The 23,079-nt window shown below is 40.8% G+C and overlaps 1 protein-coding gene across 2 annotated transcripts in view; it reads right to left on the reverse strand.

The window, feature by feature from the left end:
* The window catches only part of DOCK10 (dedicator of cytokinesis 10), a 140,464-nt gene that overhangs the window by 29,945 nt on the left and 87,440 nt on the right, over nucleotides 1–23,079 (reverse strand). For both annotated transcript variants that reach the window (XM_009325057.1, XM_009325059.1), the window contains exons 20-37: nucleotides 22,719–22,842; nucleotides 22,448–22,569; nucleotides 21,686–21,772; nucleotides 21,050–21,142; nucleotides 18,794–18,912; nucleotides 15,861–15,930; nucleotides 12,250–12,363; nucleotides 10,954–11,025; nucleotides 10,193–10,339; nucleotides 8,166–8,249; nucleotides 5,239–5,335; nucleotides 3,887–3,931; nucleotides 3,219–3,394; nucleotides 2,970–3,086; nucleotides 1,808–1,919; nucleotides 963–1,084; nucleotides 768–882; nucleotides 534–600 (exon numbers count right to left, since the gene is read on the reverse strand). In XM_009325057.1, coding sequence (XP_009323332.1) covers nucleotides 534–600; nucleotides 768–882; nucleotides 963–1,084; nucleotides 1,808–1,919; nucleotides 2,970–3,086; nucleotides 3,219–3,394; nucleotides 3,887–3,931; nucleotides 5,239–5,335; nucleotides 8,166–8,249; nucleotides 10,193–10,339; nucleotides 10,954–11,025; nucleotides 12,250–12,363; nucleotides 15,861–15,930; nucleotides 18,794–18,912; nucleotides 21,050–21,142; nucleotides 21,686–21,772; nucleotides 22,448–22,569; nucleotides 22,719–22,842 — 1,883 coding nt within the window. The remainder of the gene's footprint in view (nucleotides 1–533; nucleotides 601–767; nucleotides 883–962; nucleotides 1,085–1,807; nucleotides 1,920–2,969; nucleotides 3,087–3,218; nucleotides 3,395–3,886; nucleotides 3,932–5,238; nucleotides 5,336–8,165; nucleotides 8,250–10,192; nucleotides 10,340–10,953; nucleotides 11,026–12,249; nucleotides 12,364–15,860; nucleotides 15,931–18,793; nucleotides 18,913–21,049; nucleotides 21,143–21,685; nucleotides 21,773–22,447; nucleotides 22,570–22,718; nucleotides 22,843–23,079) is intronic.

Genomic DNA, 23,079 nt, shown 5'->3' on the forward strand with positions numbered 1-23,079 from the left:
AGGAGGCAAAGGCAAAGACTTGGCTGCAAAAGCATTGCTTCTTCACCACTTGAAGTTAAATAACTCGCATTTCACTTACGAGACGGTGAGGAAATTCTGAAAACAGCTACCCACGTGGATTCTGCAGACATGCATAGACTGAGCAAACCACCTTGGAGATGTGAAAAGCAGGTAATCCTACGTTACATGGCTTTTCTTCTGGTTTGGAAGTTTTGGGGAGCTAAATACTTTTCTCAAGAGAGGAATAGAATCTCAACCCCAAATGGGGAAACTACTACGAAAATCTCTTTTAGGAGGAACACTCAAAGCATTATGCCCCCTGTTCATGGAAATGACCAACACATTGGAGGATATGGATTTTATCAGTAATGTCTCATTACGACTTCGGAAGATTATGGCAAAATCATCTAAGATACAAGAGGTATCTCAGCCTATTCCACTAGGTGGACAAACCCAAAGAGAAATTATTTGCAGCAGTCACTTTAGAACATCATCATTTAACAAAAAATCAACCAACCACAAAATGAACTTACTCTAAAATGCTGAAAAAGTCTGTTATTTCTGAGAATGGTGCTCGCAACCAGTAGGAGATCAGCGCGTCTAAAGGGAGATATTAAAATATATTATGTATCTGTTACAGGGAATTGAACTTGACCCAAAGCCTGTAAAATACACTGATAATTATTCTTATTTAATGTTTGTTTGGATTCAGCATTCACAATATTTTACAACAACGTAAGTTAGGCAGCGAGTGCACATTTTCTTACCTTCTGAAATGGTTTTCATGATGTGAAGGAAACACATAAGAAGGCTTCGAGTTTCAGCTTGATCCAACTTGTCAAAACGAAGAGTTGATCCAATCAAAGACAAAGGTCTCATGATCTGTTGAATTGACAGCAAAAGGGTAAGTATAGCGATAGGTTTCTACCTCTAGTAACCGTTTTCAACATTTGCACATGTACCTTTTCACACGTGTCAGTTCTCTCACTGTTTTTTTCATTGGTACTTGGGTTAGATTCAAGACTTGCTAAGGAAGCTCTGGAGTCAGCATGGTTTGCTGCAGAGATAGCTACTGATGAAAAGGCTGTAAATGAAAGTCATAGCAAACATGCTAAACTAAAACATTTATGGATACAAAAACTAACAAGAAAAATGGAAAACTTAAAATTATGTCACATGCTGGATTGACACCAGTGCTTTGAACTTCCAATAGCAAAGCTATCGATGGCTATTTTTAGTACTGAAAACATGCAACCAGGTGAAGTAAAATGATTCAGTTCGCCATTATTCGTGACATTAAAATGGCCTGTTGCGTTCCGTAAGGCCTGACCTAAAGCCACAAAAATCAGTGGAAAGATGCCCATGCACTTCCCTGAATTTGGAAACGGGCTTTGGAGGAAGTGAACACAGTAAGTTGTGTTTCTACCCTCCCATTAAGCCTGGAAAAACTAAGAATACTTGCCTCCAAGAGACTTCAGGAGTTTTCAGGAGAAACTTTGGAACTATTCTTAAGTGAGGCAGAGACTACAAGAACGAACTCGGGCACAGGGATTTGTGAGAGCCTGAATGCTGGCATCATTCCAAAGCAGGAGAGTAAGTGAAGCCGGCGGAAGAAGAGCGGCTTCACAAGAAAAATAAAAATCAATCCAAAAACACCCAAAGGGAAGAGAAACATTGCACACCATGTTTCCCTGAATATCGTACAAAATGGGTTAATGATATCCTCCGTGAATACTAAAGCAGAAAGCACGATGGATTGAGATACACGGAAATCTACCTGTGTGCGTGTTCAATCTGTCATTTATACCTGCTATAGAGTTCAGAACATCTTTGGAGAAGGACGTGTCCACAGAGTTTGCGTGTTTCATTGCTGTCTGGCTCTGAAATCCTCCGGCCGTGCTCAAGTCATCCCTAGATCCCTGTATTTTGAAAGAAACAGAACAAACTCCAGTGAAGGGTATCACTCATAACTTTCATGACCACAGCACACCCGACAGGCTTTTCTTAGACACTGAGCCTGAAAACCTACTCTCAGTTGTTTAGACGTGACAGCCTTAAAAGAGCAAGGCTTGCCATAATACGCCGAGTAGTTACCTGCAGTATGAAACCCTCTCATAATTGAAGTTGCAAAGGACAGATCAAGTCTAACTGTGCTTGCTTCTCGAACACTACCACAGCACTGGGAAAGGACCATTAACTGCTCCTAGCAATGACCAGATGAAACGGGCTCGTTTGCTGGAAGGACTGAAAGACACAACAGCCCTGCAGAAACCTGTTTCTAGTTCTTAAAGCAGGGCTATGATTATAACACATCTAATCTTTTAACAAATAAACAAACGTGCTCCTCCACATGCGCCGTTTATACAGACATTTTCTGTGGTGGTAAAGCTGTTTTATGATGTTTCTGTACCCCTCCCCTTCTTCAGCTACTTGTATGCATTCCCTCTGCCTCCTGGCAGAGTTCACGGTCCCTCTGTTGTACCAGTGAAGCTGCTTGTAGGTTCACGATGTAACCCTGCAAAGAATCTGTGGGCGATGGGAGTTTTTATTTACAACAACGTCTCCCAGCCGCCTGCCAAGGGACCTGCCTGAGGCCGGGGTCCTCAGCCCCCCGCCTGCGGCACCAGGGCAGAGGTACCTGACGGACTGGCTGGGGCTGCAAACCTCTTACTTTGAGTTTCCAGCCCCCGAGGAGCCCAGGTCCTGCCCCGGAGCAGCCAGTGTCCTGGGTCTGTTCCAGACCCACGGTCTGTACCCTGCCAGTACAGACTCCCGGGGCCCTGCAGGTGCTCTGCAAATCGAGACCTTCCGAATTAAACATTGCGGGTGCAAACAAACCAGCATTTTCAGAACCGCGTTTCGTTAGCGAATTTGTGATCAGCATAAACTTGGACCTCTTCCCACCAGATTGACCGGGTCAGACCTCAGTTTGATCGTTTCAGTGTTCTGAAAAAAATCACATTAATTACCTGATTGGAAGTATTGATATTGAAAAGGAACATATCCTTCATGTAAATCCTTGGCATATTGTCCAAGAGCATTCCATAGAGCGGCATGTACAGGTTGGCAATTTGTGCTTGTTTTGCCTAAAAAATAAAAGATACAGCATAATCCTGAAGAAACTAATTAACGTACGCTAGTGGCTAAGGAAGTTTCATATATGTTTAGCTACTGTATGACTAGCAAATGAAAAAAGAATAAACAAACAGTTTTTTTACCGGCTCTGCGTATCGATCATCAAATGAATGCTTTGCCATTAAGTTTTTAAGCACAGCCAAAGCTAAGTGCCTAATATCCTGGTCTTCTTGCAAGGCAAAACCAACCTCCCGCAGCAGGACTCCAATTAGAAAATGTTTACGGCAAAATTCATTAGTCAATGTGTACTCTGGAATATCTTGGAACAGAATGAACAAGAATGCTTAAATTAAGATATAGGTTACATACCCCCCCCTCCTCATTTTCCAAATTTTCAATAACTTTTATTGATTTAATCCACTGTTAAACCTTGATTTCCTGATCTGACTGCCCCCTTCTGCTCCCTCAATTGCTAGAATGAATTAATCTAATATTGTTATTTCTCGAAACCATGCAGTTTTTACAATTTAACAATAAAAGACAATTTATATACACATTCCCATATGAGAATCTCAAATGTTTTGCACATAGTAAGACTATTCACTTCTTTGAGGCACAGAGTCCAAATTGTTGTTCCCATATTCTAGCTAGAAGAGTTCTAAAACACAGAGATCCAGACTAGTCCCACTTTTGAAAATAGTAAATAATTTTTGCCTAAATTTGCCACAGTTCAGTGGCAGCGGTCAAAGGAAATCTTAAAGCTCTCGATGCACAATTCTGCTTACTTCTTATGCAGTCATTTCGTTCATACCTGATGTTCGATATTCCTGTGTTGATTCTGAAGGCGTCAAAAGGTCTTCATTTTTCATAAATATAAAACAAAAATAGGCAAAAATCATGCACTTTTTGTTACTTATTAAGCGTAAAAAATACCTGTGCTTTGTATCTTTTTTTTTTTTTTAATTTGACTCAAATTGGAACGAAACAGGTTCTAGTGCTAAAGCAAGCTATGAGTGTCAGAACTGAACTGACTTTTTGGTGCTGAAAACTGAAGCAAAAAGGAGACAAGGGCCCACGGTGTGAGAGAAGCTGTATAGAGATGATTCTGCCTTCCACTGGAAGATGCCTTCCACCCTCAGCAACTTAAAGGACCGCATCCCAAGCGAACTCCCCAGAGTCCACGGGAAAACTGTCAGAACTGGGAGTTGTGCCCGGGGCTGAAATCCCAGCGCCTTTGAAACCAAGAGGAAAAGCACCCAGTGCTGGGCACCGGCCACAACGTTAGGTTGGAAATAACAGATTTCAGTGCCCGAGACGGAACGCACGGTGGCTGCTGGCTTTGGGGCATGGGGCAGGGTGGATTCACTCCTGTGGTAGAGCATAGGCAAAACCTGTTTATGCTTCTCTGCAAAACCTGGGTGACACACAGTATCCCCTGCCTTGAGAAGCGGCTCAGGAGGTAGTACTAACAGATTGTGAAAAGGGCCTCTCTCGCCTCGCTGCTCCAGGTAAAACACTGCAGTATGTGGTGTCCATGTAACGTTCAGGCCAAGCAAGTAAATGCACTTGGGAGAAAAGGGCTATTGCATGGGACCTGCCGGCCAGTCCTAGAGATACTCTGGAGGCAAAAGTACCAACGGCCTGTTATCTGAGAGATGGATGTTTCCAAACTCCTGCTGCACGTCCAGTTCAGATCTTCCCCACAAAGGGGGGGCTGTCACACGGACAAGTCATACTCCCAGCAGCGACAGGAAAGCCTGTTCCCAAATAGTAGAGTTTCACAACGCCCTTATCACTGCCTCAGCTTCTTCCCCTTCCCGCTGTACCTGTTCAACCCCTTCCCCAGCTCACCGCCTCCCAAGGCTACTGCAGCTTTAGTAATTAGTCCTCACAAATAGTCCGGTTCATTCGCCTCAAAACTTCCAGCGAAAGAGTCGCCCCCCCCACCGCCTAACTGGGCTGTCAGGGGTTGCATTTATTTGCAGGCATACCGAAATGATGTTATTTTTATCACACTGCTTAAGCACCACACCTGAAAAGCCATCTGGGGCTTCTGTGCCCGATGTGCAGACATGATACTTCAGAGAGTTAGTTGTTATCTGCTCTTTCTGAAGGAGGATAATTCGCTGTTGTTACAGAACCCCTTTCGGGGTGGTGCCTTACCAGGAATGTTTGAAGAGCGTATGGGCAGGCACAGAGGGATAAAGTGCTCATGGTGACAGACTTCTTGGAGAAAGTCAAATTTGAACTGATGTAAAATCTGAAAAATCACAACAGGCAACGGCTCAGTTCACGTTAAAACAGGGACAGTGGTAAGACAGAGCTGCACTACTATTTATCTCTACCTCAGAATTCATACTCACACCCAACAATGAAAGCTTACGGCTTGCTATGCCAAGCTGCACGAATAATAAACGTTTGGTTTTCGTCTCTGTTATCAAACGAAGTTTTCACAGTCAAACAAGATTTTGGATTCCCCAACTATGATTTTTCATTGAAGATGTGCTGATAAACATAAGCTTGACCCAAGCTAAATATTTAAGATATATTTGAAGCTACACTGGGTCTTTTGATGGTATATACTATAGCATATAATCATAGTGAAGTATATCTTCTCCATTTAGGTATATCACATAAATTTGGGACCGTCATAATTATTATGCCTTCTCTTTTTATTTTTCCTCCCTTTCTTTTTTTCTTCTTCTTTTTTTGGTCAACCAAATACAAAGTTTCAGCCACACAGGCCAGATCCAAAACTTATTGATAGCGGTGAAAACTTCCTCTATTGATGCCAGTAAGTTCCAGCTGCAAGGGATTTGGGTATTATATAATTTTGGTACTATTTCCTTAATATCTCCCTCCCAAGAAGCCATCCACAATCTTTTGTGGAGCCTTGCAACTGCCTCAAGAATTTATTATTCCCACTATAATGATGTGCCACTGAGACAGAATGATAACGACATCCAGTAGTAAATTTTTCTTTCCATCTTCTCAGCTCACTGTTCTCAGTGGCAGAAAGCAGTCGTTCAGGACTACCAATACGACGCTGCATCGATCTAGGACGAACATTTGACCTAGCATTAGAAAGTACTTGTAAAGGTCTTTTATGTGCCCTGTGGTTAAGTCTGTCAGTCCCTAAAATTAAATTGTAGCATTTCTGCTGGCACCGTCAGGCTAGGATACCTGGAACATGCACTTTTCAGAGTCTACCGAGTAGTGGATGGTGGGGAATTTTTCCTTGAAATGTTTTATTGCACTGTAGTACCTCATCAGGAATACAGCTGGACATGCAATTCAGGGTCTAGTGGCAAATAGAGAAATGAAGCACCTGAAGTGTGTTTCGCAAGAGGAACCGTGACATTTTGAGGGAACACAACAATGAACTGAATTCTAATGAGGTATTTCAACTTTTGAATAAATATTTCTCAAAACAATGTTTAAATGTCAAAATACGGAATACTGTGAGGGATATTTCCGTGGAACAGAAATTACGGTGCTTCATTCACAGTTACAATAAATTCAAACCGCCATGTTATAGACTGATACACCCACAGACTATTTATTCAAGCAGCAATATACGCTGTTAAATTTTCTGAAGAGAGCGGTCAGATTGCAGTATCATCTTTTCGATACATAAACAATCCAGTTAAAGAAGCAAAAGACACACAGAAAGAAATCCTGCAGCACGTTCAAACGACCGACTCTCGCTTAGGCGTCCGACTGAAAATGAAAACAATGCAAGGCCTCCCTCTCCTTGGGGTCAGAAATCTCTGATTTTATTTTGTGGCTATTGTTTTCAAGCGCCGCCAAGCCTGTTCCAGCGGTACGTCTGTCTCAGCTCCGCAGTGATTCCACTTGCACGCATCCTGGCACATGGCTCCGGAGGGGTGCTGGGCAGCTGGCAATGCGAACGCACTTACTGCCAAGGAGGTGCCAAGTTCTGCTCCGCACACTGATTAATCTCAGGCTTTTCCACTGGCCATTAATTGGCTTTTTTTAATTAAACATCTGTTTCTGTGGTAGAGTGTATTTAGGGAAGTTTGAAATGTGGAAATTATTTTCAGATTGCATAATATTATTTACAGAATTATAGACTTCAGGCTATGACATTAATACCGAGAGACTCCATTCTACATCTGTTCCAGAGATTAGGGGAAAGACCCGAGTGCAGCATGAAGTTGGTTCTAGTAAAAAGCAAAACAGAGCTGGAGTAATCTCACTCACTACCTACAAATGCCCAGATCACCACTAAAGAATTATAAAAAGTTAATGGACAAAAGTTTTGTAAGCTTTTTTGGGAAAGATGAGTCATTCAAAGTGTGTATCTTGAATACATGCTGTTACCTATCATCTTTACATGCACCGGCACGATAGCTCAGAAACCCAGTCATGGAAGAGAAAAAGCCTGTGACTCATCCTGGTGGATGAAGAGTGAAGGAGTTAAGCTGAATAATTTGGGGACCTCTTGCAGTTTGAAATTGATTGGTCAAACTAGATCACTGACTATTATAGGTATTACAGAAGAAATTCAGGCTGCAGGGAATTTTCCTCATAGCAAGCACGAACTAATTTGGAGCAGATTGGCTTTCTTGCATCATCAATGAGGTAAGAGCATACCATTCATTCAAAGTAACTGAGAAGTTACATTCTCACTTGAGTTTACACAATGGTAACTTGTTCATATGCTCTTACTTTAATCTCCTCAAAGAAAATTACTGCCAATTGCTGCTGATATTTATAGACCAAACCACAAGCGTACTCTCCAAAGAATCAGAGCTTGAATTCAAAGAATTTCTGACTGGTCAGCCTTTTGCATGCTTTGGTCCGAGCAGTCTTCGCAGAGTGTGCTCTCGCAGGGCTCAGTGAGTAGTTGTTTGGACATGGCTATTTACTCCCAGAAAAGGGGCTCGATGGCTCGAAACCAAGAGGTTTTAACACATATTTACAGTAAATGTTTTCACTGACTTGAGTTCTGAGCATGGTGAAGCCATGGAATAGATCATAAATAGTTTCAATATAAAAATATTCTGCCAGTGAGTCACTTTGGAAAAAACAAAAACAAACAAACAAAAAAAAAATCAAAACTATACCTTGCTATCTCCTGTTCCAAACATACTTATATAATTGTTGACCATCTTGAACACAAATCCACGATCCATAAATGTAAAACAGCGCTAAGAAAGGGGGGAAAAAAAGAATTGTTATTTTATAGCCAAAGAAGCAGTACGTGGCCTCACTTACCTGGCTGTTTGCCTTGCGTCACCTCTGAACTTGAATCATTTGCGCAGGTGAAATTAGTCTTATAGCAGGGTAAGGAAAACCAGGGAACTGGTGAATCTGGCTCGATTTTTACATTTATTTTCCATAATAATAAATTGATCAAACTTCTCATTTTTCACTGTGTCTAGAGTCTACAATAACTATCACAGCGTACAGCGCACTAGGAGAAAGCTTATCTAATGGGAGTCATTCATGTACTGCAACACTCAGTCGCTAGAGGCGGTACCTGACGGGAGCTGACCTGACTATCCCCTTCCGTGACAGAGCAGTGACTCTTGAGGAGTCAGTCCAGCCACAATACTCGCCGTCTATGAGCTACGTTATCTCTCTGGGAGCAAATACGCCACTACGTTACTTTACGATGAGAACACTGCTCTTGCTGACTGATGGGGCTAAATAGCCAGAAGGTGTAAAGTTTTTTGAGGGCCTTGGTGCTACAGTTACTGACCTTTTTTCCTTGCAGAGGCAGCCTACCAGATAGGGAATGCAATCTTGAATTCCCCCCTTCACTGGTGTTCCTGAACTCTGCAAAACTAGTGAAGCCCCGAGCCTTCTGCCACACAGCATTATAACAAGGCTGCTGCAATCCCAGCCTAGAGAAAGCCACGTACCACCTGTAACCTATGTAATTCTTCCTGTCAGACTAGATTTGAAAAGAAATTAAAAACACAGCCATATGCCATATCATACAACGCAACATTACCGTCTTCCCAGTTTAGCTGAGTGACGCACAAAAACAGCGTGCAAATCTGCAGCACCTCCACAGATGCAACACCACACAACTACTAAGACCCTCCGTCTACGCTCCTGCCTCAAGCCAGCATCATCTTCCAAATGATGTGACACTACGGATAGATACAGCTTAACGTCAGTATGCCAACAGCAGCTAGGGCTTCCATATGGTATCAGCAACAGAGGCCAACACAGCGGACAGCAAGTTCATCATTTATTTCACCTATGTACGGAAGGAGAAAAATCCACCTTCGGTTTGTGGTTGTTTTCCTTATAACCTCACAGGAACATTTTATTGCTAGAATACTGCTCCCTCCTAATGCCATGCTTCAGTTTGTCATACAAGATTTGAGCCTGGGTTTCAGGGTGTACTATATACAACGTTCTGTGCATCATTAATGTAGATCATTCCATTAACGGCAAGGGGGGTGTGTGTGTGTCCGGTTTAAATCTAGATGAAGTATCTGGCCCCAGAACTTATTGAATGGCAATTTTCCCATGCTCCACAGCTAATTCAATGCTGGGAAAATAAAAATGATTGAGAAATATTAACCATAAAATGCAACCCCTTTTAGTGACTTTTCCAAAGCACGCATGTATTTTCTTATATTTGGTAAATGAAAGGGCATTACAGAGTTAAAAAGGTACGTTACAGTATTTCACATAATACTTGCAATTTGCTTATTTTGGTTTGTAAAAGCTGTCCACTCTGGTTGCGATTAGGAAATACTAATCCATCCACAGTCATTCAGAGCTATAGTATTTAAAGAAAAAAAATACCAGCTCAACTGTAACTACAGTTTTGTTCCTTACCAAACTTTTTACCCATTTGAATATAAGAATCTGCAAAAATTGAGAACTTGGACTCTTTTAGAGAATAGATATAAATGAATCAGAATTGCTTTAAAGCAGACTTAGATAAAGCTTTTGCATTTTCAAAGACCCAAGGGCATAGAAAAACTGAACTACAGGTCAACACTAAACTTGGAAATTGAGCCATCATTCACTCAGAATTGTTTTTACTCCCTTTGACTAGACTAGAATAGTCTCAAGTTTGCATTAATGGGGAAATAAGTGCATATGCTGTAATGACAGAACATCTCACCTTGAGAAATTTGGCAGTGCTATAGTTTGCATTCCTGGTTTCTTCAAGAGCGTCTTTGTACTTCCAAAGAACATGGTCTGCTAAGACCATCACAACTGTATCCAGCTCAGTTTGAAACGATTCTGGAAACCTTTGAGTTCGAGAAACCTAAGCAGGGAACAGATCATTACTTGAGAGTGTACGATGTTGCACATTAACCTGAAAATACATTCAGGCCAAGAATAAAGACAATAAAACACAGGTCATTCAACATAGAAGAAAAATACTCCTAGAGTTCCATGGATCTATTCTGGGTATAAACCCCAAAAGGAAGAATCTGGTCCATAGGAAAGCGGGAAATCTTATCCTCAGATTCCAGCACAAGTATACAAAGAGCATCTTTGATAATCAGGCAGAAAAGAGGTCAAAGCACGGATCTCCAGCTACGTAAGGTTTGCTCAAAGCAAAGTAGAGTTTCTAGATCATTTATTTGCTGCCTGGCATAATCACCTGTTGGGTACCCAGCAGAAATTAGAGAATTCTCGTTCCATGCTAACACACCCATTACAAAGCTGATGCAACTGTATTTTTGGCCCACCAGTTCTGTACAGGCAAGAATAGGTTTGAGCCTAGCAGGTAATACAATGCTGTTGTATAACAGCATTTCTTTTTTTGACCAGTCAAGAAGAAAAATCCAAGTATGTTACTTCCCAGGATTCCGCATTTTATATTTTCCCTAGGAGACTGACTGCCTACTTAATTGAGATCACATATACACTTACCTTTGTTTTGTTTGTATCAACCAAGTGCTGTGCCATTGATTTTAAGATAACTGCAAAGAAGAACCAGGAATGCTGTTCAAAAGAAGGAAAAAAGAGGTTAGGAAAAATTATTATCTGATAAACACTTTACGACGCATTACCATTCCTTACAGATGGATAGCATTTCTCAGTAATGTGCAATGATAAACTCTATGTGACAAATAAATTAAAGACCCTAAGTGCCATGTATTATTTGAGTAACATTGGATCACGTCCTTAAGAGAGCTGAAGCTATCTCAGGCACTTTGTCACTGTGGCTCTGTGCAATAAGGAGCCTGCGAACGCCACTCCTACAATCCTTCCGTCCCTGCTCAGCACTGTCTTCATTGTTTGTTTGCAGGTAACTGGCAGAAATGCATGATGCAGAGAACCTCAGAGAACAGAAGCTGAGAATAAACTGCTTTATTAGTTCCAGCAGATTGGTAATTTGGCCCAGAATAAGAAATGGTACTTGTTTAAAAGATAAACAGAGTGGTTCTTCAAATACCATTTGTAATAGTGAACAGATATTAATCCGTATCCTCACATATCTCAGGAGATCTGTGAAACAAATGCACTCAAAAAGCTTACAAATTGGAAAAAAAACCCCAACAAAACCCAATAAACCCAACCACAAGTACTCTTGCATGGTGCAGGTTTCCTGCAGGCCAGCTTTTCTGCTTTTTTCAGCCTATTTTTGCTATTCCAGTGGCTCAGCACAGTAAATAGGAACTGGTTCACTCTAAACAGTTGAACATGTTTCTGCCACTGGGAACTCCTGAGCTGGACTGGCTAGCTCTTATGCCATAACCGACAGGCTCAGCGATGGGCCTTGCACACGTATGAATTTCTTAGACCTGGTCTGATATGAGAAACCTCGGGAATCCTCAATCATTCTCAGTTTTGGTCACTGTCAGCCAAGGGCAGCAGCTGAAATCAGATATAAATGTCCTACTTACAGATGAATATTCTCCCTGCATCTTCCAAAATAAAAATGAAACCCAAGTATCCTAAAAGTAATTGCTCACATCATATTGTGCAAGAATTAGGTTTCCGACTCAGACTGAGCTGTAACAGAAAGGAGGATTTTTATTATGCAAATCACGGCATTCTGAGAAACACGTTACGCCGAGAAGCTGTAGCAAGTCCGGTTAAGTCTGTTCTGTTTGAATCACTGGAGGATGTGATTTGTGCAAAGCTCAGGAGATGCGACAAGTGAGTTTCAGGCAGAAAACCAGTAGTAAAACTCCAAACGTGCTAATTCAAGCTATCATTCACCTTTAAAACCTGTTTCACTGTTGCTTGGTCATTTAACTTCAGAAGACCAGTCATATTCTTGGCCAGCTCCTCGTGAACAGTCCTTTCTTCAAATGATTTGGTCCTGAACACATACTGAAGAAGAAAGGAAAAAATAAAACTTATCAAAATGCACACTAAAACAAATATAAAAAACCTCAATAGGAGAAGACAAATTATTTATACACCACTAACAGCTGACAATCTTTGCTGCCAAAATATCCTGACCGAACAATACACTCACACAGAATGAGCAAGCAGTAACGGCACGGCACTGCTCCCCTAGAAAATCCCAGTTTTAAACACAACTCCCTGTTGATTGCAGCTTAATGGGAACCAAGAGGAACTTCTGCTTAAAATCAGTGCTATGATTTATTTTTTCAATAGGGCAGAGGATGCTGACACCTCTAAACTGCCTTTCGAGCCATTTCATCAGGGGAAAAAAAGAACGAGCAAGCAGAGGAAGTACGGAGGGTTTTTCACCCACCTAGTCAGGGCCGCCTTTCACTTGCTCCTTTCTTCCAGTGGCAACAGCTCGTCAGAGCTGGTAACAACTCTTCGTCCTGAGAGGCGTAGAGCACCCACTGGAGCTGACAGAAGGGGAAAACTACCCCCCTTTTAGAAATCAAGCCCTCAAGAGAGGAATTTATCTACCAAGTTGCTCAGTTTTATTCAGCGTTTTAAGCTAATAATTTGGTACTGGGATCCAAGACTCCTTCCCTAAAGCAAGAGCTCTGCCAGTGCATCAGTTGGGATGAAATACCTTTTCAATTCAACCAGGTAGGTAAAAGAAAGGAATATCACTTGAAAATATCATATTAATATTCAGCCTTGTTTCCAGAGCAGATGCCATACGCTTCTCCCCATGCAGTTTGACACTTCTGAGTCCCGTTATTTAAGTCAGTGTAATTTTGCATTATTATTGCGTCTGAGTGACTTCTCAACTTACTTATTCCCCAAACAGCATTTCTAAAATAGGTATTCATTTCCTTACAGATGGATAAAAGAGATTAACAGTTATTGGCTTTTGACTGCTGCTGGAAATCGGAAAACAGGTTAAAGGGACTTTTGGTGTGGCCTCATAATCACCTGTTATTTCAGAGATATTTAGCCACAATAGGTGTCTACTGCAATTTTGAAAAGCTATTGAGTAGAAGAGGTGTTAATACCCATTTAATTAACTACATTTAAATGTTACATAGGTTATTTATTTTGGAGCCTGAACAGTTCTGCCGGACCTCAGCGGAATTCCTCTGTGCTTAAATCAGAGTACTTGAGTCTAAAATTTGACTACTAAGACGCTGAGATGCATCACCTATAAACACATACTTTCGTGAAGTATGAAAGTAAATCCATACCATGGAAATATCAACCAACAGTTGTCAACACTGGAATTAAAACAGTTTTCCCATTTAGTAACCTAACTCCTACCTTATTTTCATTATTCTACCCATGAACATGCTAAAGTTTCAAGAGTTCATCAGGAATGTATTTGCTTTCACTTTATTCCTAAAGTTAACTTAAAAAAACCCAAGCCCCCCCCAACTTACATCACATGTATTACTCATAATCCACAAATGAGATGTACGTTATGAAAACTACTTGTTGCACAGTGAATCAGAATATCATTACAGCCAGAAGCCCATACAGACATGTGTCACTCATCGCTTCTTTCCATGACTGTGGGGCATCTCTCATTGCTATCATGACCTCCATTAGCTCTGTCACCACTGAACCAGAGCAGGCCAAGAGACAAAGCGATGGCAATACCTACTTCAATCCTTCTAACAACCTGCAGTTCTCCTCTATGCTGCCATTTGAAATACACAAATAAGTTAATAAACGTAACACTCAAAGATATTACAACTTACTCATTACTGATTCATCTAGTAAGAGTAGAACAAAATTTTCCAGCCCTCTCCCCCGCAATTAAAAGGGAGAGAAAAAAATAAAGGCAAGTGAAGGGGAAAAATAAAGTCTAAGACCCTTAAATGAGGTTCATTTGTCTATTAATTTTTCTGTCCGTGCCCGTAACAGATGTTAATGTATTCTTCTACTTAAAAACATGCTTATTCATAAAATTCTCAGCTTATAAAGCTGTTATCCAAATACACTATTGACGAGAAACTTGCTGTCCAATAGCATTATTCATACTCATTTAATGGATATGCAATTGATACAGATAACAAGGACATCATCTTTAAAAAGGTCACTCCTTTGGCTTTTTAAGTAATACTACAACTTGCCCAGAACCAAACTCCATTCACGGAACATATCCATATATATTCTATATATACCCTCTTCTTCAAAACAATAATGGATGAAAAAAGCTGAGTAAACAGAGAGCAGTTACAAGAATCTGAACTCCACAGCCGAGAAAAGAATTTATGTACAATAGCACACACACAGACACAGGATCTTGAAACTAAATCATGACTTAAGAAAATAATCAAAAGCTCAGTTAAAAAGCTACAGCTTCCTAAGAAACATGCAGCCGTCTTGCAACCATGAAGAGCACCCAGAAGTACCTCTTCCATAAAAATTACCACTTGTGGATCCTTTTCAACTACGTTGAGGGCAACCCTGTACATGTATAATACAGACGGCCAGATATTTTAAAGTGGTAAATCTCATAACAGTCAAGAGGAATGCTGCAAACTGAGAGCAAGCTACATTAAATGTCTCTCACTAGTGTCTCTCTAGCTGAAGTTTCATGACCTTTCATGTATTTATCTCCTTCCCTCCTCTCAAACCCTGCAAGGTGGGAAATTCTTAGTTTAACACCATTTCACAAAGACTGATGCTATGCCTACACTCCTAGAAGCTCAGTGGAAGTGCATTTGCGCTAGCTCTTGCTTCTAAAATGTAAGCTCTAGTAGTCAGCCGACCATGGGGAATTGTCCCTCCCACAGCCCAGTACCCTTTAAGAGTGCACTGCAGCTTCCTCCTCCTGTGCTTGCTCAACTTGGTGTCCTATGGAAAAAAAGCTGCACCACGCAGAGGAAACATGAGCAGCCCTTTGTCCTCCTCAGTGGAGTGAGGTTGTGAGCCAGGATGCAGCCGAATTTGGTGGAGAAGGACGCTCCATGGAGAGAATCATAGAATCATAGAATCGTTAAGGTTGGAAAAGACCTCTAAGATCATCGAGTCCAACTGTCAACCCAACACCCCCAGGCCCACTAAACTATGTCCCTAAGCGCCTCATCTACACGTCTTTTAAATACTTCCAGGGACGGTGACTCAACCACTTCCCTGGGCAGCCTCTTCCAATGTTTCACCACTCTTTCAGTCAAGAAATTTCTCCTCACGTCCAATCTAAACCTCCCCTGGTGCAACTTGAGGCCGTTTCCTCTCATCCTACCGCTTGTTACTTGGGAGAAGAGACTGACACCCAAAAGAGAGGCAGGGTAATTTGTTCAAGGAGGAGAATTGACTCAGCGTCTTCCAAATCTAGTTTCCTAACCAGTCACCCAGCCTACTAGTGGCAGAAAGCTATGATGCAAATGCAGAGAGAAAGCTACAGACAAGTACAACTAAGAGTAAACAGGAAAAAACCCCACATAAAATAGGTAACAGCATAACAGCAATCGTACCGTCACATAAGAATTGATGCAGTTGTCTAGTTGTTCTTCGTGGCACTTAGCGACAATGTTCGTAAGAACCCTGCAAGATTAAAAAAAGAAAAAAAAAATTGAGCTGTTTTGTGTCATAAGGCAGAGAAAGTCTATCTGATGCATCACGTTGTTCTGTCATTGTAACATCATTTAAAACAGTCCATGAGGGATGTGATCCAAATGACGAATAGCATGTGCAGAAACTGTCCCACTGGGAAAAAACAGTCATTCCTTGGGCCCTCCACTTGCATGGATTGGGCTGTTACATATGCATTCATCTAACAAAATGCACCCAGCTTTAACGATTATAACTGTACTGACGTTACAACAAAAGAAAACTATTAACTAACTAAAGCTTATACAGACCTTGGATGATTAGGAATAAGAAAAATTAGAGTATGTTAATGAAACAGAGAGGCAAGAGCCTCTTTCTCTGGGAATGCTACTTGTCAGGTTCTCTCAGATCTTGGTAATTCTGTAAAGCTCTGACACTTTGATTGACAGTGCCGTCATAAGCAAAGACAAACACAAGCCTAGGCTCGAGCCCGAGCATGCCCCTCTCCCGCACTGTTTGCCCATAACCTTGGACTCGGCCCCCGCCTGAGTGCTCAAGCGCTCGGGAACAAAAGGCCGAGCACCGCATGCTCTCGTTACTGCGCAGCAGGGAGAGGCTGGACACTTGGTGCAACCATAGGTGCTTTGAGCTTCTGCAGATCCGCTTGGTGATCAGCAACATGTAAGAAAATTGCTAGGGTCATGCCGGCACCCACTCGCACAACCTGAGCTTCTACTAACAGCAGAGATGGCACTACTTGAGACCAAGCGTTTCAGCAAAGTTTTCTCTTCAATTTGTACCTGGGCCATCTTTGCTTGAGATCATCCTGTTTCAGAAAACACAAGGCTGAGCAAGAAGTCTTCTTCAGCCTTCCTCTTGATTATTGGGATCTCATTTTTTCAGGATATTTAATATAGAAAAGACTCTGCAATTTTATAATCTTGTTTTTATGTTAAATGGGGAGGAAACAGTTAATGATTCTCAAATGTCAAAAATTAGTGAACCGTATCTCAAATTCAGGGGTATGCATAACAACAGCATGACTAAAATGGATTATTAATACGCCTGACTGTGGTCCACATACAAGCAGTCATTTTGACTAGCTTGGTGATTTGAGTGTTTTCTGCCAATTCTTATTATTGGATTCAAAAGCTTTGTAATTCTTTTACGTCAGTATTTTTCATATATCTCATTTCTTGCTGTTAGTAGGAGAAGTAAAACTTGTAGCAAAACACAAAAGCTATGACAAAATTAGTTGCGTCCATTCCGATCCTTCAGCCTTTATTCTGGTTTGAAATTGAAACGAGTTCTGGCAAAGATGAGACGGAGAAATGACGACGTGACTGGGCCCCCAGACAAGTAAATAACCATGAGAGAGTATAAAAGGAATAGTGTTCTCCCCAACACATAAGCCGATCTATGCTCTCATTCTGTTGTTGTTGCTTTTAACATGTTCAACACAAGATGCTTCAAGCTATTCAGAACAAAATACCACGTGTGTATATATAGGGCACATCAATGAATGGCACACACAGCAGACGTGCATATGCCCATTGACATCAATTCTACCGGCACAAAAGCTACCACACGTACAAGAAAAACACCGAGAATCCTTCTTTTCTTTTTTTGGCCAGGTGGGTGTATAGTCAAAATCTGAAGCATGAAAAAATTAACATCCATTTTTCCATCTAATCGTTCAAATTATTTTTTAAACAGCTGGTTCTTCTATAGCATTTCTTTTCCAGTCAGTTAACCGATACTGAAATTCTAGCCTGGGACATAATTCTTCATTCTCTCTATCTAGCCTTAACATCAGTTGATTTGTTGGCCATAAAGGGGTCCTGAACAAAGGTCCGACCGCCTCTCTGCCTTTGAAAACAGTATGCGGTGATGAAATCACACGTTTACAAGGAAAGGTTCTTCTAACCCTAGTGCCTAGGTGTGGTAAAACTGGACTTTGCCCTGCAAGGTGCCATGATCCTTTGATAAAGGATACTGAAACTCTAGCTTTCCAAAGCTAAGATGAGGAATTCTGCTTCCTTGCTCCTTTAAGTCTCCCTAATTAATCTTTCTTCAGGAACTAATTCTGAAGAACAATCCGTGGAAAGAATGAAAATATACTGACAGCAGATTAGTCTAACAGGTGAGGACAGTTGTCATTTTTTCCTACTAGTTGTATTGTAGTCCCCATGTTTATCTACTGGCAGAAGTACAACAAAAACACCCACTATGGCCAAAAAAAAAATGCAATGCAACTTTCTGCCCTCCTGCAGAGACCAATTATAATCTCTCCGGTATTTTTTTTTCCCTGCTGCCCTGATTAACAGCATCAATAAAGACGATTTCATTATGTGAGGGGTGAGAGACTCAGCAAATCATTCAGCTGTTTGCCTGCTCACTGGAAAATGCTTCCATTGCTCTTCAGTTATTGCTGATATACTCTAATTAAAACAGTGTTGACCTGGTTGTTTGTCTCTGCATTGGATGCTGCAAGATACTAAGCTCTTCCTACGCTGAACTCCACATCCTCAGACCCAAACATAAACCAGAACTGATATTCAGCTTTGTTAGGAAGCACTTAGCTCCTGAAGAATGAGATCTTCACCTGCGATTGCCTCAGGGTACAGAGGCACGTCCACCATGGTCAATGATTTCCTGGTCGGTATCAGAGTCAGCCACATGATACCAGGCTCTTCCATGCATTATTTGCAGAGCCCTGTGTTAAGGGGGAAGCAGGCACTCTCACCTGCTGAAGTCTAAATGTCATAGCCTTTGTAAGAGCAGCTATAATTAGACTAACATCTACATTTGCACTCTAGAGCGAATTCTTTTCCTCATACAGAAAACATCCAGATACCTGGTCACAGCTGTTGCAACTTCATCATCGCTGTTTTGCACCAAAACCCGGAAGAGTTGATTGAGGACTACAGGAAGAAAATTCATAATTACATGGATCTTCTCGATCCTCAGCAAATTCTGTAAGGGATGTAAGAAAGAAAATGAGAGATTTCCAATACAAGCAATGAAAACTGATTACTTGCTTTCCTGCTCCAGCAGGTAAAATGCAGTGCAGCCACCGGTGTAACAGCAGTAGGAAAACAGGACAACAAAGCAGAGAATCGGTTCCCCGTGGAGTTTGTTTTAAATACGACCATCAACAGAACCGTAGATATTGTCCAAATTTCAGAATTCCAGTATTTTGCTCTACCCTGACCTGGGGGGGGGCTGCAGGGAGAGAAACCAAATCAATTTTCATATTTCACTAAGGATACATATGTAAGAGCAATAAAAGAACTTAATTACTATTTTCAAGACATGCATTTCCTAATATTTTTTGGAAAACTCATTCTTTTTATGCAGAGATCTGATAAACAGAACTTGTTGTGGCTAAAATACTTATGTTAAAAGCACATTGGTAAAAAGTAGTATTAACACTCTAATCTGACTGGACTGACATTATATTATCTTCTCTGATCAAGGAGGATATTAAGCTTTTAATTAAAAAAAAACAACCCTCCTTTGAATTCCTCCTGGTTTTTCATTTCAGTCATCTCCAAATCATTCCAGAATTTCTTCAAAGGTATTAGTGTTTTATAAATAAAAGCAAAATACTCTGGGGAAAATTACTTATTCCCCGGTTATATTGTATAGTTGATCCCTTGTGGCATACAACTTTGTCTCTATTTTCTAAAAAAATTACTGAAATCTTTTTAAAAGGTAAACTACAAACAGCAAATAAAGAGTAGTCAGTTCTGGTAGTTTAAGTAACTGACTTACTGTCTAGAAGGTTGTGAAGCTTTTACAGATTCCTAAACTTTGTCCAATATGCTCAATGGCTTCCCAAAAAATAACAGTTAAGGACTTCCTTCTGTAGAGGTATAACCTCTAAATAACACCGATGCTTTGATTTTTTAAAACATCCCTTAATAATTTCTTTAAATCAAGACATTATTTAAAAACAACGCAACTCCTTTCAGGTCTACCTGCGTCTATCAACAAAAGTAGTAGTCACCTTTAGGGACCTGCCCAGAGAACTGCCATGATTTAGCGGAACTTACTGTTTGCTTATTAAAGCAAAAATTGCTTCCCAAGCAGCTTTATAAAATCTGATTAAGGTACACTCAAACAGGAAAACATTAACAACGAAGGAAAGGGGGAAAGCACCTACATGACAGTAACATCTAAACCCCAAAACACTTATTAGATTTTACAGATTGCTAAAAGGAAAAATAATAAATAAAAGCTATATGTACGATGTTTTAGAGCTAGTACTGTGGAAGAGTGTCACAGCTACCCTTCAGTCTTCTTGCTTATCTTCCCGTTAAAGTTCAGTAAGCAGATTGCAAAGCGAGAACTGAATTTCACCATTCACGAACAGGTAAAGAATCATGGCCCTACATTTACCCGCTGCTCTTCTAATTTCCTTGTTATACTCCTCCTTTCTCACAGCTTTTGACCTCTACTGAATACAGTCACATTTAATGCAGTTCTTGCTTATTCGTTTCATCTCTGCGGAAAGGGTATGTTCCTTCTGATTTCAGAACTTGACAGGCAACAAGCACCCTTGATTTACACATGCAAAATACCCTGAACAGCCCTTTGGAGAGCATCCAGGTCTTTAGAGTGAAAGTAAGAAGAGCCAGGCAGGAGGTAAGCATACCAAGTATCTAAGGCAAGAACGGACTAGCGGGAATACTGCAGCTCTACAGGCTACTGCTCCTTTTCCCGGACATTCCTAGAGCAACATGGCAACATTACGCCATCCTTTAACAGGATTTGAGGCTTGTCATAGGCTGGATTATCAAAGTTGATGGGGCAGATGCAGCCACGCTCTAAATGAGAAGGGATGAGAGACAGCTCTGTGACCAGTAATGAATCTGTCACATCATGTTTAGTGGGCATGGTGGTGTTGGGTTGACGGTTGGACTCGATGATCTTAGAGGTCTTTTCCAACCTTAATGATTCTATGATCAAGTAGTCTAACTGGAGCTGTCACGGACCCATTGCCTCCTGGTAAGTCTACACCATGTTTAGAATTGTGCAGTGACGGATCAGTTGAGAGAAAGCCCTAAATACAATTTTATAGCACAGTTCGTGCTGCAGGTTACTTTACCTTACAAGAATTGATAAAGTTTGAGGTAGGAGGCTGGGACAGATCCTTTTCCCTTTCTTGGCACTGATGGAAAAAGTTATTCAGGTATGGATCCTAAAATGATAAACATTCACATTAATGTATGTTATAGAAAGGATTAGAATTCAGCTCCATAACTCGGTTACAGCAATCACCTGTGATACCAAAGAACACACTTGGTCCCTACCGCCTTAGACATAAGACACACAAAGACAGATCAACTTATTTAGCCCAACCCATTGGCCAGCACAGCCTGCTATATACAACTTATTTCTAGGTGCTTTGACCACTCTTTTTTCAGTGTTGTGAGCGATTGATTTTTTCCTCACAATCTAAGGGATTACAGTGGCCAGATTTTTTTTTCTTCCTGGTGTTTACAATTTATTTTCTTGCTGTTTAAACTGATATTCCACGATTTTTCTGTTGGTATAATCTTAAATAATTCATATTTTTCCTTAAAGTGTGTATTCCATCGTTGTCATCTTGCCCTTCTACACTCAAAAAACCTTTAAATGTTAGAGAAACAAATTCCTACAAGATTTTAAAACACCTTTCAGACATTCCTTGACACTTTTTGCTTGTAAGCAGGTAACAGAGCTAAGAGGAAATTTGGCTTACCTGAGTATTTACTGTTGATACAACAAACGTAGAGACTTTGAAAAGTGGTTTCCCACTATCTACCCATTTTACATCACCGCCGATCTGCTATTAAAACAAAAACAACAACAAGAATTTTCCCACTTATTCCCTACTTATTCAAGTCCGCATCAAATTTTCACTGCGTAGCTTTGCACATGCACGTGCATGAACTGTGCTGGCTACTGTGCTTTCACAACCACAGAATTACTGCAGTATAAACCCACTTTTCAGCACAAGCCCACGAGTGTTATCATTGAAGGGACCAGCTCACTGCCACACCCTGTCCTCATGACAACAGTAAAACAAACACAAGGAGGCAGAAATAATCCAAACTGGACAGGATCAGTGGGAAAATATGGTATCACACCACAAAACTGGAGAATGAATCATGATCATGGATCACGTCAGCTGGAGAATGCATGTCATGTGGCCTGAGTTTGTGAAAAGAGTTCTTTTTGACCACTCATTCATGTTTTGGAGAAGTTAGGTATAATACCGTAGAACACACAGTTATAAAATACGCTTTTTCCATATACTGTGAATCAGCAACATACGACTCTCAGTCCAGTGGTACCTATATTAGTTTATATACTCAATGATATGCACATGAATATTCTAAACAGATACCCTATTTATCATTTACGCTTCCAGGTAAGTGCAAATGCAAAGCTGATCTCATGTAAAACGTCTGCAAATAAGTGCTCCGCGCCATTTGAATAGTATGAAAGTATGAATTAATACCTTTCCACTAGTTGGTTCTTGAAGGCTCAGGTAATTGGGAGGCAGACTGCTTGCCACTGGCACGTTGTGTTCTTGGGAAGCTAACTGGGCATCTTTCAACAAAGGAAGCCACGCGTATCCCACTGTGCACGAGAACAAATCAATATGACTCTGGAAAAACAAGCTTCTCAAGTTCAAAGGAAGACAATAATATCCAGCCAAAAATTCTGCAAGCCTTATTTGAACGTACATCATTTATATTTATAATTGAAAATAATTCTACTACAGGTACCTGGTGTTTCCAGAGCCTCTTTCTTTTTGGCATTAGCTTTTGCATTTATATCACAGGTGACATGATAAAATGAAAACAGAATGTGGTGTTTCTTATGGAGTTGAGTGGGAAGTTCAATTTTCACCTGAAATGTAAAATGTTACACCTCACTTTAGTTTAAAAATCGATTAAACCAGGCATCAGAGATGGTCTAAATGAGTGACATCTCTCTCTACACAGAGGTCTAAGTACAGCCTGCCTTTACTGGCTAATGTTTGTCTGCATGGGTAATAGATGCTCTCTTAAGGAAATTGTTTAGGATGATCATCCACCACTTTTACTTAAAACAGCTTTTTTCCTCTCCGCCTTGTGGAGAGGAAAT

Source organism: Pygoscelis adeliae, unplaced genomic scaffold (genome assembly GCF_000699105.1).
Source record: "Pygoscelis adeliae isolate BGI_AS28 unplaced genomic scaffold, ASM69910v1 Scaffold155, whole genome shotgun sequence".
Classification (NCBI taxonomy): domain Eukaryota; kingdom Metazoa; phylum Chordata; class Aves; order Sphenisciformes; family Spheniscidae; genus Pygoscelis; species Pygoscelis adeliae.